We start from the raw sequence: 20000 nt of genomic DNA on the forward strand, positions 1-20000 counted from the left end.
ATACAAAGCCGTATATTGTTACACCTCTAATGAACATATGAGACATGTTCTTAAGGTCTACCTGTGACAACCCCAATTCCAAAACAGTTGCGATGCTGTTTAAAATGTGCATGAAAACAGAATGCAATAATTTGCTAATCTCATAAACCTATATTTTATTCTAATATAACCTTAAAAACATATCAAATGTTTAAACTGAGAAAATATACCATTTTAAGAAAAAAAACTACGGTAATTTTAAAATTGATTGCAACGCCGCTCCAAAAAGTTGAGACAGTCCTATTTTTATCATGGTGTTGCATACCCTTTTTTTTTAACAACAGTCTGTAAACCTCTGGGAACTGAGGAGACCATTTGCTGCAGTTTTGAGAGAGGAATGTTATCCTATACTTGCCTGATATAGGATTGTAACTGCTCAACAGTCCTGGGTCTTTGATGAACCAAATATTTTTAATTAGTGAAAGGTCTGGACTGCAGGCAGGCCAGTTCAGCACCCGGACTCTTCTACTATGAAGCCATGCTGTTGTCATAATGCAGCATGTGGTTAACCATTGCACTGCTGAAACATGCAAGGCCTTCCTGCAAAAAGACAATTTCTGGATGGGAGCATATGCTCTTCTAAAACCTAAATATTTTTCTTTCAGCATTGATGGTGCTTTTCCATATATAAAAACTGCCTATTCCATAGCCACTAATGTACCATCAGAGATTCAGACTTTTCAATTGAGTGCTGATAAAAAGTATGGCTTCTTTGCAGGTTCGAGCTTTAACTTGCATTTTTGGATTGCATAGTAAACTAAGAGTGCACTGGCTTGTGCAACCCTAATAGCTGTGTTTTTTTCCCTGACCGGGAATCGAACCTGGGCCGCAGCGGTAAGAGCGCCGCAGCCTAACCGCTCTACCACCAGGGAACCTTGAAAGAATATTTTGCAACTAATTAGGTTAATTGGCAACAGGTCAGTAATATAATTGGGTATTAAAAAAAAAACATCTAAGAGAGTCAGATTCTCTCAGAAGTAAAGATGTGCACAGGTTCACCAATCTGTGAAAAGCTGCATCAACAAAAAGCTGCATAACAAAAAGACTTAAATATATCATCACCTACAGTACATATCATCAAAAGATAAAAAAAAAAAAATCACACATGGACAGTGATGTTTGGAAGTATTCCTGAGCTGTGCAGTGATGTCCATCATAGAATCATACCTGTTTTTAATGCTCTGCCTTATGAGGGAGATTTTCACTGATGTAAAAAAAAAAAAATCTTTTGATGATATGTACTGTAGGTGATGATATATTTGTCTTTTTAATAACTTTAAATAAGATTTGAAAATCATTGCATTCTGGTTTTATTTACATTTGACAATGTCCCAACTGTTTTGGAATTGGGGTTGTACTTTCCCAATATAATTAAAAATTGTTTGACACAAATTTGTACCTCTTTAGGTTTCTTCAATACTTTAGAGACTACTAATAATTCATCTGGTGAGTAATACAACCCTGATTTATTATAATTTTGTCCTGATTAAATTATTTTCTTATGTAAGATAATGTGCATGTTTATATAGGTTTTTACCAGCAGAATTCAATTCAAATAATATACTATTTGTATAGAGCTTTTAACAGTTCACTTTGTTTTAAAGCAGCTTTACAGAGATAAAGTTGTATAAAAGTATGATTGTCTATAAGTATGATTTGAGGCAGTGGTGACTGTGGCAAAGAAAAACTCAATAAGATGGCATGAGGAAAAAACCTTGAGAGGAACCAGATTCAAAAGGGAACCCATTCAAATCTGTCCAACCGTATGTCCATTCATAACGGTTCCATAATTGTTAAACTGTGCAGTGATGGGTGCTTAAATGCAAAATTGTTTATACAACGTGTGGTCCATAACCATTGCAGTAGACCGTTGATGGTAATTACAATCCAAATCCACCCTCAAAATTCTTGCTCAGTAACATCATGTATGTGGAACCATCTGCAGCTGCAGAGAGTGGTCTCCATTTGAAGAGAATTCCAATCAGTGGTATGGCATCTGGCTCAATTAGGCAGAAAAGGAAAAAAGAAGAAAAGTATGGAACACTCATCACTGGTACTTTAGTAGTATGCTTAACTCAACATAGAGAGAGCAGGGTGGGAGAGGAGTGACAGGGAGAGAGGAATAAGGATTGTTATCCACTGTCAATTATAATAAATGTTTAAGGACAATGTACAGTATGATCAGGGTGTAAGTAGTGTCTCCAGCAGGACAAGCTATGGGAGCATAACTAAAAGGAGAGCCAAAAGTTAACACAGAATTGAGGGATCTCTTATTCCAGAGATGGTCCGACTTTGCGGCTGCATCCCAGTTAATCAAAACACTGTCTTAATTAAGACTCTTGTTGCTGAAGCTTATTTATGCATTTACTAGAACATCCACGCTTACAATAGAAGATCCAAGCTTCCTAATCTAGATAAGGGGAAAAAAAGCATGACCTAGTTTTTCTGCATCCTGTAACGAGATCATATTCTTATTTTAGCAATATATCTAAGGTGACAGAAGGCTCAGTCTAATACCAGGCAAAAGTTCGGACACACCTTCTCATGCCGTTGTTTTTCTTTATTTGTATTATTTTTTATGTTGTACACTAATTCTGAATATTAAAACAAAAAAAGCGTTGAACAACCCTTAATGTTTTATATTTTAGATTTGTCCAAAGTAGCAACATTTAGCTTTGATGACAGCTTGGCACACTCATGCTGTTCTCTCATTAGATTCACAATGTAGTCATCTGGAATGATTTTCAATTCACACATCTGCCTAGTAAACAGTTACTTTGTGACATTTCTTGACTTCTTAATGTACAACCCCTGGCAAAAAGTATGGAATCACCCCTCTCAGATGATGTTCATTCAAATGTTTAATTGTGTAGAAAAAAAAAACAAGCACATATATGCCACAAAACAATTTTCACTCAACAATCCAAACTTCTGGCTGTATAAAACACTTAAAAAACAAAGAAAGATAACTATAGTCAATTACAACTGTTTTTACAGATCATACAGAGGAAAAAAATATGGAATCACACAAATCTGAGGAAAATTATATGGAATCACCAAATAAAAACACTACTAGTACTTTGTTGCACTACCTCTGGCTATTATAACAGCTTGAATATTTTGAGGCATGGATTTAACTAATGACAAACAGTATACTTCATCAATCTGTCTCCAGCTTTGTCTTATTGCAGTTGCCAGATCAGCCTTGCAGGTTGGAGCCTTGTCGTGGACCATTTTCTTTAATTTCCACCACAGATTTTCAATTAGATTGAGGTCCGGACTATTTGCAGGCCATGCCATTGACATTATATGTCTTTCCTGTAGGAATGTTTTCACAGATTTTGCCCTATGGCACGATGCATTATCATCCTGAAAAATGATGCTACCATCACCAAACATCCTTTCAATTGATGGAATAAGAAAAGTGTCCAAAATCTCAACATAAACTTGTGCATTTATAGAAGATGTAATGACTGTCATCTCTCCCATACCTTTACCTGACATACAACCCCATATCATTAATGATTGTGGAAATTTGCATGTTTTCTTCAGGCAGTTGTCTTTATAAATTTCATTGGAACGGCACCAAACAAAAGTTCCAGCATCATCACCCTGCCCAATGCAGATTCGTGATTCATCACTGAATATAACTCTCATCCAGTCATCCACAGTCCAAGATTGTCTTTCATTAGCCCACTGAAACCTTGTTTTTTTCTGTTTAGATGTTAATGATGGTTTTCGTTTGGCTTTTCTCTATGTAAATCCCTTTTCTTTTAGGCGATTTCTTACAGTCCGGTGACAGACATTGACTCCACTTTCTGCCCATTTGTTCCTCATTTGTTTTGTTGTGCATTTTCTGTTTTCAAGGCATATTGCTTTAAGTTTTCTGTCTTGGCGCTTTGATGTCTTTCTTGGTCTACCAGTACGCTTCCCTTTTACAACCTTTCCATTTGATTTGTACTTGGTCCAGATTTTAGACACAGCTGACTGGGAACAACCAACATCTTTTTCAACATTCCGTGAAGATTTACCTTCTTCGAGAAGTTTGATAATCCTCTCCTTTGTTTCAACTGACATCTCTCGTGTTGGAGCCATGAGTTATGTCAATCATCTTGGTTCAACACGTCACTAATGTGTGCAAGCACTCTTTTTTAACTGCAGACTAATTAGCAGTTGTAATCAGATACAGGTGTTTGTTTTAGAAATGCAAAGTGCATGGTGATTCCATATAATGTTTCTCAGATTTGTGTGATTCCATATTTTTTTCCTCTGTTTGATCTGTAAAAACAGTTGTAATTGACTATAGTTATCTTTCTTTGTTTTGTTTTTTAAGTGTTTTATACAGCCAGAAGTTTGGATTGTTGAGTGAAAATTGTTTTGTGGCATATATGTGCTTGTTTTTTTTTGTACACAATTTAACATTTGAATGAACATCTTCTGAGAGGGGTGATTCCATACTTTTTGCCAGGGGTTGTACATTAGACCATCAGTTGTCAGAGTGATTAGAGTCAGTAGCCCTATTTGTGCTACTATCACTACTGTGCAAATCTGTTAGTGATTAGTAAAAAATTGAGGGCACACTTAACCTGCATGTCTGCCACAACATTTTGCAGCAAAATCCCATCCCATCTGGTTTGCACTTGGTGCAACCCTCATTGGTTTTCCATCAGGAGAAACTACACCTGTAGTTTATGTAAGCGCTCCAGGCCTCCTCATTCACTAGATCTAAATCCAGTTGTGATGGCTTGGGATGAGTTGGGCCAGAGAGTGATAGAAAAGCATCCAACAAGGACTTAACACCTCTGGGAATCCTTGGTATTGTTGGAAAACCATTTCTATGGGCGTGACTATAGGAATCTTGCCTAGGATGCAAGAAAAGGCTAGAAATGGCCGTGTGCAAAGCTGTCATCAAAACAAAAGGTTTTAAAGAATCGAAAATATAAAACATTTTCAGTTATTTAAAGTTTTTTTTTTTCTACATATTTCTATACTTTTTTTTTTATAGTTTGGATGTCTTCAGTAATAATGTAAAATGTCAAAAATAATAGAATCAATAAAAAAAAAACTGAAAGAGAAGTTGTCCAAATTGTTGACGGACGAGGTCAGACAGGAGTCTCCATGAACTATGATGTTTTGCAGGTGATCTTATTTGTGGTGAGAGTAGGGAGCAGGTTGAGAAGAGCCTGGAGAGGTGGAGGTACGTGCTGGAGAGTAGGGGTACGAAAGTCGGTAGAAGTACGTTTTGGAGAGAAGGTGAGGGAGGCCCGATTTAAGATGGTTTGGACAGGTGCAGAGGAGGGACATGGGGTATATCGGTAGGAAAATGCTGCGAATGGAGCTGCCAGGGAGGAGGAAAAGAGGAAGAGCAAAGAGGAGGTTTATGGATGTGGTGAGGGAAGACATGCAGGTAGTTGGTTTGAAAGAGGCAGATGTAGAGGACAGATTAGTATGGAGACGGATGATCTGCTGTGGTGACCCCTAATGGGAACAGCCGATTTGTCTGACCATTCCAGGTTGTTAGTTGTAACAACTGTCATTGTGACTTTTACATCACTCTGTATGCTCAATTTTTATTTTGCAGTGACATGACATTTCAGCCAGTGGAAGACTGAGCTTGTCACTTCCAACTGGTTTGGTCTCTTCCATAGGCTATGCATTTTTTAAATTGGAATTTTAGAAATTAAATAACTAGGAAATAGATTAAATATGAAAAATAACATTCAAGGCATAATACTAATAAAATCTACCTAGTGTATGTTTTTTAGACTGCATAATATCAAGCTATAATGAGACCAGGGTGTTGCTAGCTTTTACACACAATTCTTCAAAATAAAGCTCAAATTATTTTTGAGATTTAACAATGATTATGCTTAGATACCTCAAGTATGTTGCTGCAATACAATTGTTGGTTTGCTTATATGTATTTACACATTTTATTTGAAAAACAAATAATTAATCAGAGCTTGTGGTAACGGCAAAAAAAAAAAAAAACCCTTAAGAATTGTCATGTACTGTCATCTATCATGTACTGGTGGATAAATCTTCAATTTTGTGTAATTAAACACTGCTGAATTTTTACACTTATTAATTGTGCTTCTTTAGCTTACAAGAGTGCACCTTCCCATGATGGTGAGTAAAACTACTATATCATACTTTGACTTTGGCCTGATGTTTAATTCTGTTTTTTATTTTTTTTAATGTAAGAGCATGTGCGTGTCTGAATAGGTTTTTATACAGAATACTGGAAATTTTTATGTGTTAAGGGATGTTGCACAATAAACCAGAAGGTACAGGAAAAGGAAAATTTCACACAGTACTCTAAATGGTGCAACAACAGAGCATCTGTTCAGTCATTAAGAGCTTATGCATTAGCCAGCAGTGATTTGGAATCCAAAAGAGTATATCTAGCCTGTTGTCTGGGTTGACTTGTGCAGATTAGGAGCATTTCTCTCCGAGGAGCATTTGTGATGGGGTGTAAGAAAATATGGGCATCATATTTTATATTCTACATATTATATATTATACACATGGGTATCGTGATCTTTTGTTTGGCGATACTGTATCGACTCTTAAAAAAGCAATTAAAAAAAGAATCCCAATATATCACCTTGCTTACAGTATTGAAATGTATCGCAACATATTGTTTCACAATTCCTGTATTGCAATACATATCGTATCGCCAGATTCTTGCCGATACACAGCTCTGTAATCTGACACTGTAATGTGCCTCACTATCCCTGGTTGTTAGCTGTTGTGTGATGGTGTGAAGTAGTGGGTGTGATCCCTGGTTGTTAGCTGTTGTGTGATGGTGTGAAGTAGTGGGTGTGATTTTTGCATTAAAAAAAAAACTGGACAAAGTCAAGATAAGTAATTTTTTAAGTTTATTCTTGCACTCCCGTTATTTTTTTTCCACTAAACGCACAGAACATAGGTAGACTTGTTGTTTTCTGTCAGTTCATGTTTTCAAAGGTAGTTAATTTGCATAAAAGGTAACTTAGATGAACTTGAAGATATGAAGAGGGATATTTCTTTTGCTGTTCTATTACCTTATTCATTAAAATGGCCAAAGAAAAATTAGTTGTTTGGTCTGAACATGCTTGACTTTGAGTAGCTTGTTGCAGCTCAATCTCTAATCAAGCTGTACAATTAGAAAAAAAATGTTTAAATTTGTAGAATTCAACCAGCTAAATTGATTACAAATATATTGTATGCAGATAATAACATGAGCCTGGACAGAGGCTAATAGAAAAACTTCTTGCGTTTCTAATTTCCTTTTTCGATGACCCGCCTCCAAACAAATTACAGACATTGACATTTTAGAGGGGTGCATTTTGCCGTGTTTCTGTACTTGCTTCTATGACTTCCGCTGACCCATACTCTCATCTTTTGTTTTGCAGCACAGTTATAAATATATACATGGAATTTAACAAACCTTTTCTCAAAATTAGGGTTTATATTGAGCCATCATTCATTAAAATTACTAACTCTGCCCTTCCTAATTTTATTAATGATGACCAATGCCATATAATAACTTTTTAGTGTTTAAATGAAATGAATAATTTTACCCATTTTTTATTTTTTTTTACACACATTGGTGTATCTGATGATAGTGGTTTACATAACTAATTTATTTATGAAGTAGTTTGCTTTTAATACACTTAATTACAAACTAACATGCCATCTGCTAAAACAGGTGAACCAGCTTCCTAGACCACAAGCAGGATGATGGTTAATGAATGAATCTGCAATTAACAGGAGGAGGGAAGTTCAAATTCATTTTTTTCTGATGACCCACATGGATAGTCCACCTGATCTACAGAATTGAACGTTGGTGCACCTCTCACCCCTGCAAACAAGCCTAAAACATTCAAAAGCGATTGTTCGAAAAGCATAAGCAACTTTTAATATTTCACTGGTTTAAAAATTTGGACTGATTTTAATGTGTAGATGTGCAGACATGGTACCTTTTTAAGATAATGATTGTTCATAGTATTTATTGTGGTGTTTTTTTTTTTTTTTTTTTTTTTACTTCTTGCTGCTACTTTTTTGCTCTGAATTGCCTGGGAATGAAAGCTAGATTAAAACACTCTTCAAAAAGTTATGTTTTGAAATAAATTGGAAACGATACAGTGCTGTCAAGATGGAATACTTTGACTTATTTATAGTTTATAGAAGCAGCGTTTAACATGCACGATAAACTAAAAAAGGAGTGAAAATGCTTAAATATGCATTAACAGAAGACTGAACAGTTTTTATTTGATGTCTAATAAAAAATGTCTTCAGTTAATTTGAACACAATTGCTGTTTCAAGAGCAAATTAAAACCAAATGAATCCCTTTTTTTTTCATTAGTGGTAAATTAATAATTAGCTTTTGTTAAGTGTCAGTTATATTAATGTTTTAGATAAATGTGTGGATTATGCTTTTACTAACTAGAAATCAGATTCATTCATCTGTACAAAGCTCTTCCTGTTACTTATGTGAAAAAAGTTGTTTCCTGATTGTTTTAGCAAGTTTTCATGAAATATCTTGTAAAAAGTGTGTATAAAAATAAAATCAATAACCATTGTAATTTTTGCAAGTAAACATGCATACTTGTAATTTAATCTCTGTTTAAAATAGAAAATGCTAATTACATGTTAAGGTATGGCTAATGCACTAATAACAACTTGTATGGAATAAATATATAAACTAAATTGTAACTGTTTCATGATTTGCATTTGAAAAAGGTCTATCTAGTAAAACATTCTTCAGCTTATTTGTCCAATATTTTTCTTGAAACTGATCTTGAAAGTAATATGCATAATTTAATCACTTAAAGACGTATGGTATGTTTTAAATATTTGTAATTGTATTACATATTACAAAAATAATATGTAATGATATTACAATTAAGGGATCGCTAATTGACAGACAGATGTGGTAGATCCTGTGCAACAGTCTCAGAAACTAACATGTATTCAATTATCTAGTGAATCACACTTCCCTGTGGGGGATTTTTTGTGCTTTTTGAAGAAACAACAGAAACCGAAAAAGTGGAAGTAACACAGGAAGGATGTAATTCTTACATTAAAATAGAAATCCTTAAAAATATATTTCACATTTTTTTTGTGTGTAAACCAACTGACCAGATAAGATATAGGACAAAAGAAAAAAAAAAAACGACAATCTGCTCAGTGCCAACATATATGCCCTTAGATGGCTTTTTTAAACCAGAACATGTGCTTTACCTATTGATACAAATTAAAAAGTGAATAATGTTGGCCTAAGTAATATACACCTTTTGTTACTGTATTATCCACCATGCATCCTTCAGAAGCTTTAAAAAAAAATGTAAAAACATTTTTTGAAAGATGTCAAGTTTTCTTGTTACATTTATAAAGTGTTTGTCGTAATAGTTTAAGAATATATTGAACATGGTTTATTATTTATTGCATAAACCAAATGCTCGTAATAATAATAATAATAATAATAATAATTAAACAGCAAATTATGTCTTCCAAGTTTTTTTTTTTAAATGCTATGAATAGTAAAATGTACCCTCTAGATGGCAGCAGAGGACTAACTTAGGCTTAGTTATGTAGTCTGATTGAACTTCTGAGGAACCTTTTACATGTTGAACTTTCATCAAATAGGTAAAAAATAAATAAAACTAATCCTGCTTTCTTATTGTTTCCTGAATTTGTTTTAGAAATGTGATTTGCGTAAATTGTGTAAAGCTGCTTTAGTACAATGACAGTTGTAAAAAGTGCTATACAAATGAAACTTGTACATGGGCAGTTTGCCACTTAAAAACTTTGGATCTGCATTTATTAGAATACAATAAGAAAGCAGGAATAGTTTTATTTATTTTTACCTATTTGATGAAAGTTCAACATGTAAAAGGTTCCTCAGAAGTTCAATCAGACTACATAACTAAGCCTAAGACAGGTCTACATCTATTCTAATAAATACAGTCAAACATTAAAGGCACAATAGGGGAAAAAAATTAAACAGAAAGAACTTCACATTTTTCCATAAAATTTCCTTCCAGGTGGGTGTGCCTGCCTTCCTCTCTCTCATCACTCCCCTTCAGTGAACTCCACAGGAGGTTCAGCCTCTTCTCTGTTCCCAGACTTCAGACTGGTGGGAACTTTCTGAGGCTAGCACTGTAATGGGGTGCTATTTTTACATTCACCATGCACAATCTGTCAGGGTCTGCTCCTCAGGGATGTGCCACTAGCAGAATCCTTAAGCTGTGGAATTTCACCCAGGACAGCTTTCCAGATGTGATGGAAAACATCTGGTTCCAGCTGCTCTGCCCCTAAATACTCCATGCTCTTTAGGATGAACAGTAGTGCTAGAGAATCAACATCTTGTTTTTGGTTTACAGTTTGAATACAAAGTTCGGAATAAAAATGTGCCATAGTGGAGAGAAGGATGGACCTTGACATCCACTCCATTAGGCTTATAGATAAAATGGTTTATAAGCACAATACTGTGCCAAGTGAAAAGGCGAAGATGCACTATAATTTTCAAGCGCATTAGGTCACCTGACCTTTCCTGCTACATTTGGTTCTTTTCCAAACTGTTACCACAAAGCTGGAGGTACTCAATTGTACAGGAGGCCTTTAGATGTGCTTTAATAAAATTTTGTGTTCCTGTTCCAGCATGGCAACGCACAAAGTGAGCTCCATGAAGAAATGGTTTACATGCTTTGTAGAGGAAGATCTTGAGTGGCCTGCTATAGAGCTCTGATCTCATCCCTACTGAACACCTTTGGGATGAACGTGAATGCTGACTGCACCCCAGGTCTCCTCACCTACATCAGTACCTGCCTTTCGTAATACCCCTGTGGCTGATGAAAACAAATATGCACAAGCACACTTCAAAATCTAGTGGAACATCTTCCCAGAAGAGTGGAGGGAATTAAGAGAGTAAATTGGGACTAAATGTGGAATGCAAAGCTCAAAAATCACATACCGTACTTATGACCAGGTGACCCAATACTTTTGAAAATATAGTCTAAATTTCCACTCTTTAAAAAAAAAAAAGAATATAACAAAGATTGATTTGCCTTATTTAACTTATTTATTTGTTTTAATTTTAAAAAGTTGCTTTTACTTTAATTAGTCATTGATACACCAGATTACATTTAGGCATAAACAATAGACACAAAGTTCTTTCCTCTTGAACTTCCTGACACAAGAGATTAACTACAGTATACTGCATTGATTGAAGACTGAAACTGTACACAGTCAAATAACAAGTGAATTTGCACAATTTTCCACATGTTCACATTGGCTGCTGTTTATTTTAAAATTACATTAATCATTTTCAAGCTTTTAAGATGATAAACACATGCAGAAGCAAATGTTAAATCTTCTCCCAGAGCCTGGTGTTTTTTCAAATGTCTGCCAAGACCTTCAATTTAACAACACAAAATATCCACTAAAGAATAAAGAGCAAATATTATATTAAGTATATATTTAAAAGCAAAGTTCCCACTTTTCTGATCAGTGACAAAAAACAAACTGAAAATGTAGTTTACCTGTGCGTTTTGATTGTGTAGATCAGACTGTGTTAGAATTCCAACATTTAAATAATTCAGTGTATTGGGCTTTTCACTTAAACATTCGGATTAGTCCCAATAAATCACTGCATACCCCATTTGCCAGTTTAAAAAAAAAGAAAAAAAGAAAAAAAAAAGTCAAGCCACCTACAGTCTAATGGTGAAAATGTCAAAAATATAAGAAATAAGTAAATAAATATCAGGTACTGTTTTAGGCTTCGACATAAACAAAATGGAACACAATGGAGTTTTCTGAAATCATTCATGTACATTTTATTAATTGGCTAGAGTATATAAGCATTCTACTCTTTTTTTTTTTTGCAGCACAACTAAGATTCCTCTAGGTCATTTCTTGAACCCAGAAACCATACTAACTAATCAATTTCCCATAGAATCAGTTCAGCATGCCAAAAGCACTGATCAGGTTCTTCACTTGGAGCGGACATCGCTGTGTTGAGGGAACCAAGAATGTCAATCAAGCACTTGGTGGGATATACGGTGACAAGGTCTTTCTGAGCACTGTTGCTGTCAGTTTCACAGATATTTCCTAAACACAGCAGGGTGAAGAATCAGAATCCTTTGTGAGATGAAACATGGGATTGCTGTTTATTGTCGGTTTGGACACACGAGTCGGCACTGCATTTTGCACAAGAGTAAGATCTATACTATTTCAAAAAATAAGTAGTGTACAAAACTATTTTCTATCTTAAAAAGGTACATTTGGTCAAATGCAAGACTCAGTAGGCCTTTAGGATTTGGATTTTGGCTTTGTCAATTATAAATGTAATGTATTATGAATAAAGTCTTCCAGAAAAAAATTATTACTGGATAAATAACAAAACTTTGGCAATTCAGGTAAAATTGAGAAATGTGCACTGTGAGAATTATATATTTAAAAAAAAAGCAAAGACAAATCAATCCAAAAATATTTTTCTTACCCTTGTGTAAACCAAACAAGTGCAACACTTCATTTCCCCCCTAGTAATCTGAGAAGAAAATTTAAAAAACTTGCTTGCAATCTGTTTGTACACCCCACCACCCTATCCCATGTACATGATTATCCAGACACTGCATAACATCAGACATCTATAGCGTTATAATTACAACCATTTCTATTATTGCCTTATGTAAACAGGGTATTAAATGCATCTCATTCGAAAAAGAGAGGAAAGAATCATCTCCCATCTCTATCCCAGTAAGAGGTCTGCCCTGTGCACCCAAATACTGCTGTGTGGAATATCTGAGTCTCAATTTACTAATTTAAGTCTCTAAAAATACAAGATATGGGTAAAGATCATCATCATAAGGACAAGAACATCATAAAGGCACAGTCAATTGGGAACTGTGTTTAAGTTCAGGTTTGATGATAAAGAGTCACAGAAATGGCACCCTGAGAGGGAGTGAAGATGACAGGTCATTATGGGGATGGAACCGACACCTCCAGCAGCCGGTTGTTTTTACGCTTGCAGGCGACTTGATTGTTACTTTTGGGTCCACCTTGGATGAACTTGACACACACTTTATCCTGCTTGAACTGCACAAGGAATCTGGACAGAAGATGGGAAGAATTAATGGCTAAATACACTACAGTAGTTATACAAACTATGTAAAGATTAAAACAAACAACAAACAAAAGACTTGAGGAACACATACTCATCTGAAATGTCAACACTGATTGCTGGCATGTCGGCTGAAGCAGCCCCTGTGCGATAGAGTTTGGTGATGATCTCTATTAATCGATCACTGCTCAACAAGAAGTCACCTTTGGCTGCTGATGCAGTGCCCTACAAAGAGAGCATTAGTGTATGAAGTTTAAAATAAAGGTCACGCTGAAATGAATTTGTAGTTTATACTTGAACATTACTCAACATACAAAGTACTTTATTAAAAGGAAAACCTGCAAGTTGTTCAACTTGCATATTGAATCTTTTTAGGTAAAAATGGTATCTTCCACGGTGATTTATTTATTTTACTTTATAATCCTTTCAATAACATTGACTTTTATGTTTTATGTTAATGGTTACCTACATTTCACATTAGGCTAAGAGTTTTAGAGATTATATTTTTCATGGTAATTCAGTTTTCAATTGCATCATGCTGGTCATATCAAGACTGCATCTAACATTTACAGTCTTCAATACCTCTGACTATGTTGGATTTCCCATTTAATCCGATACAAAATGTCACTGGAAAATGGTAACTGAGAAAAGAAACTCTTGCTCTTTAAAGGATGAAAGTGAAATATGATTATATAAATGAAATTTGTTCTTCTATTAAACACCACTGTAACTGTACTATCAATGTCCTCAGAATGGCACACAGTGAATAACCTCTCAAGGGATTAACAACAGCACAATGCAAACAATATGATCAGAACTGCTAAGCAAATCATAAACATCCTGTTTAATGTGCTTCAGAAAAGTGTTATTCCTGGTAATTCCTATGCTTAAATCATTTAACATTAGTCATTGTATAAAAAAGCACGATGTTTCAGGGCTTTACCTCTTTGAGTTTAAGAGCAAAGAAGCCATCATTTCGTGTGCTAACTGAGACACTGGCGAGATCAGGAAGCGGTACACTGGCCTTTAACTGACCCGTCTTCTGATCAGCCAGAACAAAGTTTTTCTTGGTGAGGAGAAAGATTCTGGAAGCACCCTTAAAAACACACAAAAAATGGTTAATTAGGCCTAATATACATTTGAAGTAGTTAGTCACTGAGCTGCTCAAGCATAATTTTAGGCGGTTCTTTTTGAAGCTCACCTTGCCATTGGCTCTGTTGATTTTATTGACCACATCTGCAAGTAGCACCTTCTCATCTACCACACTATTTAGCTTCTGGTACTTAGGGTTTTTGTTAACTTCTAGATAATCTCCTTTGAAAGGCTCACCCACACTGTGCAACAAATAATAAGAATCATCTTATAGACCACTATTAGAAAAAATTTATGTTACACATAAATGCAGTGTAAATGCTTGTTCATACCTGCTGGGGTACAGAGCCTTCTTGTCTTTGAAGATTTTACTTGCTTCCAGTTTCTCTTCATAGATTGCTTTCTTCTCTTCTGTGAACTGGCTTCTGTATTTCTTGCACTGATTTTTAGGAAAGATTGTAGAGAGCTTTAATGGCTGTTAAGGATTTTCTTGTTTGACCAAAAATATCAGGCAATTGTATATGAATAATGTGTGTTAAAGAAAAATGGGCATGGGGTAAGCTACAATATTAGTGTAGTTGTGTGGAATGTCTTCTACAGTTATGTTTTATATTGCGTCAATCAAATGTAGAACTGCAGATGTATTTGTATATTTAATTATAAATCATTTACAAAAAGAAACAACTAAATGCACAATTAAAGAGGTAAATAAACAGCCCTAACGACTATATCAATGTTTTATTTAGAAAAAAAATTGTTATTGACTGATTTTAAGGACTGACCCTCCATAAATGGAAGATCTTTCGGAGTTCCTCATGTGTGCCCTCCAAGAACAGGTAAGACCGTGATGGCCAGCTCTTATTAATTGGCGACATGGAAGGCAATGTGTTCTTCAAACCAGTAAAATACTTCTGCAGCTGGAAATGTATGCACACCAAGTGGTGTTTAAACAAAGCCATCTCTCAATAATCCTTGAGGTAAAGTCAGGGCAATTATTACACTTACAATCCTCTGGATGATAAAGTCATAGATCTTCTTGCCAGCATTTGCTCTGAAGAACTTCCTGTATTCCCTTCGGACCTTAAAAACAAAGAGAAATCAAAGCTATTACTTCCAATCAATCAAACTAATGTTTTTTGGCCATTCTGAGGAAAGTCTGTGCAGTGATCCTCTCAGGAAACAAGGTTAGTTTAAAATATTTGTTAGTAGAAAACAGAAATATACACATACAAATGAATGCAAAGAAATAAAGTGACAACACCAGAGGTAATTCCCACAAATTCAGTAATGTTGCTATTCCTGTGATTATAATAAGCAAGTAAAATAAAAATAAAAATAATACAAAAGATTCAGTAAAACATACAGCAGTTTCTCCTCTTAAATATCTGATGACTAAAGCAAAATAAACATGTCATCATACAAAATAACATTATACCTAAAAGAGTCAGGAAAACTCAAATAGCTAAAAAAGCAACATATACTAAGTTAATCTGTTAGTTGGCAAAGCATGCACACATCAAGCAGAGGGACAAGCGTGCATACTCAGATGTGAAGAGGCAGGCAGGCAGATAGACAGAATGAAGGGGAAAATATCTGGGCTACTACAGTGGTTTCAATGAAGGTCATAGTTCAAAGATTCAGCATATATATATATATATATATATATATATATATATATATATATATATATATATATATATATATATATATATATATATATATATATATATATATATATATATATATATATAACACTCATTAAATGAAAAGGGGCAAACAAGTCTGCCTTTTATCTGTCCAGAAGTGGCTTATCTAAAGCCCTGGATTAAAAGAGCAGATCTGAATATGCTTCATGAAGCATGACAGACAGTGCACTCCCATAGCACATACTGAAAATCCCATCCTTACTTCTACACATTAATCCATATCAGCTCTGAGGCAGAATGGCCATTCATACCATATACCAAAGGTGATCAGACTGTAACCCTTTTGAGAGGGAAGTATGTGGGATGTGAGGCATGAGTTATTTCAAAAGAGGCTGTTTAATGCAAGAGGACATTATAATGTAATGGTTTATAATTTAATATAACGGTTTAAGATGTTTGTTGAGACCAATTGTGGGGAGTCAAGACCAGAAGGTCTTCTCTGCTGGCCTAAACACTATCAGTATCACTAACTTACGTTTTTATATTATATATATATATATATATATATATATATATATATATATATATATATATATATATATATATATATATATATATATATATATATATATATAATATATTTTATAAAGTCTATTTTCATTATTTAATTATCTTGGTTGCGCTACTTTAAGTAGTGTATGGTCATGTTCAAGTTTCTATTCAATCATATCTCAGCCATTACATCACATGTTGCCAGAAATCTACCATGAAACATTCAGAATCAACATTGTGGGATAATGTATTAAAGGCTATTGCTTTAACCAATCAGATTTTAAGGTTGGTGACACTGGGTCATCTAGCAGGCATACAATAACAGCAGCATTTTCATGTCCTTTGATTGGGTGGTCAAAGAGTGCACTAGTCATTAATCGCAAACCACATCTGTAGCAAACTGCACAAGTTTGAATATATTCGTGTAGAGGTTAATATTGATGCTTCGGCAAGAAATGATGCGGGCAGTGCAGCTGTAGCTGCAGTGAATGCTTTAGTAAAGCCATCTATTCTTGCTGAAAGAGATATCTGTCTGTGATGTAGTGCTCTGTTATACTGAGTTTCTGTATTGTATAGATCGTTTCTATAGCCGTGGCATCATAATGATTTATAATAATGGTATTAATATATAATATAATGGTATAATGGATTTAATATACTGTATAATGGTATAAAGATGTAGATTGATTCAGGTAGACCACCAGTAAAGCCTAGGTAGGAAATGCATGGCCCACAACTGATTTAGACACAGTGTAAACAGAATTTTTATATTAGCATAGTGTTGGTGTAAAAGTGTTATTCCTGGAAATTCCTATGCTTAGTACCCACCTACTACAGCACTGTTGCACTATGGCCTATTAGCAATGTACTGCTCTGAGACCTGGTTAAGACCCTCTGCTAAATGCATTTTTTATATATACTGTATACACACACACACACACACACACACACACACACGATCAATTAGTCAGTGGCATGCAGATAAAAGTTACACTGGGTAAATTGACATTTGCTGCAGAAATGAACAGCATCATTGTCTGCTTTATGGCTAGCTTTATCATCTGACAGTGGCACCCTGAGGCAGGCTGTTAGTGTGTGGTTTCATTCCCCCCCTTTTCATTTTCATAGTGGTTTATGATGGGGCCAGTCCACTAGTTGGCAGGTACCTTGAGTCCCAACCAGTAGGCCCAAATGACTGCAACAGCATGCTTACGCCTGGCCTCCTCCTTCAGCCGTTTTAGCTCTCTGCGTGCCTGTGAGAGAAGGAGGGAGAGGGACGAGGAATGCAGAAAAGAGTGAAGCCGTTGAAAACAGTAGAGTAGTATGAAAAGAGGCACACAACCAGCCCAGAGCAGGAGCAAACGGGTGGGCACTCACACAAAGCTACACTGTATTTCCATTAGCAGCACTGTCAGATAAGGTGCTCGACAGAGGTTCTGCATTTTTAATCGTAGGGGTTATACTTCTGAATCCCAAAAAAAAAAAACAAATTCAGGGGAGTGAGTTCATTGAGAGAAAATAAATCACTTACAGACTTTCAAGCCCTTCATTACACATACACACATAAATTGACACTTGGTTAAAACCAAGCAAGGCACAAAAAAAACGTTTGGTCAGATCATGCACAGAAATGTGTTAAATGAATTGAACTCTAACATTTGCTAAAGTCATGTATAAAATCTTTATATACCACATGCATTTGCTCTTAGTGCTCATAAATGCGTCACTTAAAGTAGTGCTTGCCTACTGCAAGGCATATCTGGAAGTGGGTCTACATGAGCTTAAATCCTGTCAAAGAGGCTTAAGTCTAAATACCTTATCCACAGCTCCATCGGAGTAAATATGTGCTATGGTTTACAATTATGTGAATGAGCTATGAAACAATACAATTAGCATGCATGAGATGAGATGACATGAGATGGGATGGGTTCCAGTGCACTGAGGCTCATGGTCTTGCTCTCAACCTCAGTGCAAAGCTGAGATGAGAGGAAAGGAAATCTTAGACAACAGCCTCACACACATCATGAATACCTTAGTTCCTTGCCAGCCGGCCCATATGATGGACACGGCGTGTTTACTCCGAGCCTCATGCTTTAAGCGTTGCAGTTCTCTCCGAGCCTTTGAGTGATGTTTTAATTAGGTATTTTGGAAGAAGGTAAAGAAACATGAAGAAGTCAGAAACACAGATCAGACTATTAAGAGAAAGCAGATAAAAGCAGACAGCATTAAGCATTTAGTAAACCATAAAGGTGTTTGATTCAAAAGAGTCTGTCTCATAACATTATAATGTTTTGGATTATAATGTATGTGCAAGTAGAATAATACTGGCAATGCATGGCTCTCCTTGCATAATACTGCAGCTCAAGAAAGTCAGGCATAACATTTAGCTGAAAAAGTCTTTGATGCTTATCAGGGAAAAAAAGGTCATGCAGCACAGAGAACATGTTGCTACAAAGGACACAGGATGACAATGATAATGCCTTGTGACTAGGATTCTTCAAGCTGTGTTTTGACTATAGCAGATTTAGTCACAGAATATGTTTAGGCTTACTCTATGTGCCCTCAGTATGTACAAGAATAAGTATAATAAATCTGAAGGCATTATCATTTCAACCAAAAAGTTTTTAATGCTACAGAAAACAAGGTTTGAATAAGATGTCAGACTGTTCCCAAAATCCAACTCAAAATGTAACCTACAAATAAGCAAAAATGATTAGTCAGACACCCAGCTACAGAAAGTTAGTGGACGGCTAGACACACAGTTTAACTGGACAGATGATTGGAATGCTTTAGAATCTAACTAACAGGCTGGTTAAATACCTTCAATCCCAACCAGGCTGCCCAAATAGCAGACACAGCACGTTTATTCCGAATCTCCTCCTTCATACGCTGCAGTTCCCAGCGAGCCTGCAGGGATTAGCCAATGAGGCCAGGCAGCAGCACACACAGGTGGATAAAGATTAGAATGAAGTAGTCCGAAAGGATAGTGAGAGACACAGAGTGAAAGAAAGAGAAACAATTACAGAACTGAAATAAGCAATAGTCAGCTTAAGAAAGAAAAGCGGTAGCACTGCTTCTATAAACCCACTATGTAATGTGTTGGCAAAAGCCAGTAGAGTTTGGTGGATGTTGACCTGAAAATAAGAAGTTATCTTCCAAGTTATATTCTTCCAAATGAGACTCAGTACCTGTGTTCCATGCCAATACGCTGCAATAGTGGTCACAGCCTCTTTGCATCTCTTCTGGTATTTCAGTTCACGCAGTATTTTGCGAGCCTGGGAGAGACAGAATGATGAGCAAAAGCATATAATGGCACAATTCTTAGATACATAGTGCACAGAAGTTTATACCTACCTTCCATCCTCTAATGAAAGACTGAACAACTATGGAGGAGCTCTTGATTTTCTGGTATTTCTGCTGTTGCTGTAATCAAAAGCATTAAAAAGCCTTGAAAATGTGCTCAATGCCACAGATGTGTTGTTTTCTCTCCTCTAGCAATATATTTAATGATTGATAAGTCCAAATAAATCCAACAAGACAAGAAATGGTAATTTGTGCATGC

At 35.6% G+C, this 20000-nt stretch overlaps 2 protein-coding genes and 1 long non-coding RNA gene across 7 annotated transcripts in view; 1 reads left to right on the top strand and 2 right to left on the bottom strand.

The window, feature by feature from the left end:
- Positions 1 to 1308, bottom strand: part of LOC310723438 — a 1955-nt gene extending 647 nt beyond the window's left edge. Inside the window, exons 1-2 of the long non-coding RNA XR_014532685.1 lie at positions 1145 to 1308; positions 1 to 807 (exon numbers count right to left, since the gene is read on the bottom strand). The exon at positions 1 to 807 is cut by the window's left edge and continues 647 nt beyond it. This is a non-coding gene — a long non-coding RNA (uncharacterized lncRNA). The remainder of the gene's footprint in view (positions 808 to 1144) is intronic.
- The window catches only part of LOC310723413 (uncharacterized protein), a 76285-nt gene extending 67551 nt beyond the window's left edge, over positions 1 to 8734 (top strand). Inside the window, exons 7-9 of the mRNA XM_083536444.1 lie at positions 1447 to 1485; positions 6142 to 6168; positions 7733 to 8734. Of these exons, the coding sequence (XP_083392570.1) occupies positions 1447 to 1464 (18 nt within the window). The 3' untranslated portion in view covers positions 1465 to 1485; positions 6142 to 6168; positions 7733 to 8734. The remainder of the gene's footprint in view (positions 1 to 1446; positions 1486 to 6141; positions 6169 to 7732) is intronic.
- A 2566-nt stretch (positions 8735 to 11300) lies between these two features.
- The window catches only part of myo1b (myosin IB), a 53865-nt gene continuing 45165 nt past the window's right edge, over positions 11301 to 20000 (bottom strand). Inside the window, exons 21-32 of one of the 5 annotated variants that reach the window (XM_083536399.1) lie at positions 19793 to 19861; positions 19627 to 19713; positions 19259 to 19345; positions 18470 to 18556; positions 17605 to 17691; positions 15246 to 15320; positions 15023 to 15157; positions 14573 to 14679; positions 14350 to 14482; positions 14092 to 14244; positions 13243 to 13373; positions 11301 to 13136 (exon numbers count right to left, since the gene is read on the bottom strand). In XM_083536399.1, the coding sequence (XP_083392525.1) occupies positions 13007 to 13136; positions 13243 to 13373; positions 14092 to 14244; positions 14350 to 14482; positions 14573 to 14679; positions 15023 to 15157; positions 15246 to 15320; positions 17605 to 17691; positions 18470 to 18556; positions 19259 to 19345; positions 19627 to 19713; positions 19793 to 19861 (1281 nt within the window). In that variant the 3' untranslated portion in view covers positions 11301 to 13006. The remainder of the gene's footprint in view (positions 13137 to 13242; positions 13374 to 14091; positions 14245 to 14349; positions 14483 to 14572; positions 14680 to 15022; positions 15158 to 15245; positions 15321 to 17604; positions 17692 to 18469; positions 18557 to 19258; positions 19346 to 19626; positions 19714 to 19792; positions 19862 to 20000) is intronic. The other 4 variants (XM_083536400.1, XM_083536401.1, XM_083536402.1 and 1 more) reach the window with 4 other exon arrangements.

The sequence above is a fragment of the Silurus aristotelis genome, assembly GCF_946808225.1.
Source record: "Silurus aristotelis genome assembly, chromosome: 3".
In the NCBI taxonomy this organism is placed as follows: Eukaryota; Metazoa; Chordata; class Actinopteri; order Siluriformes; family Siluridae; genus Silurus; species Silurus aristotelis.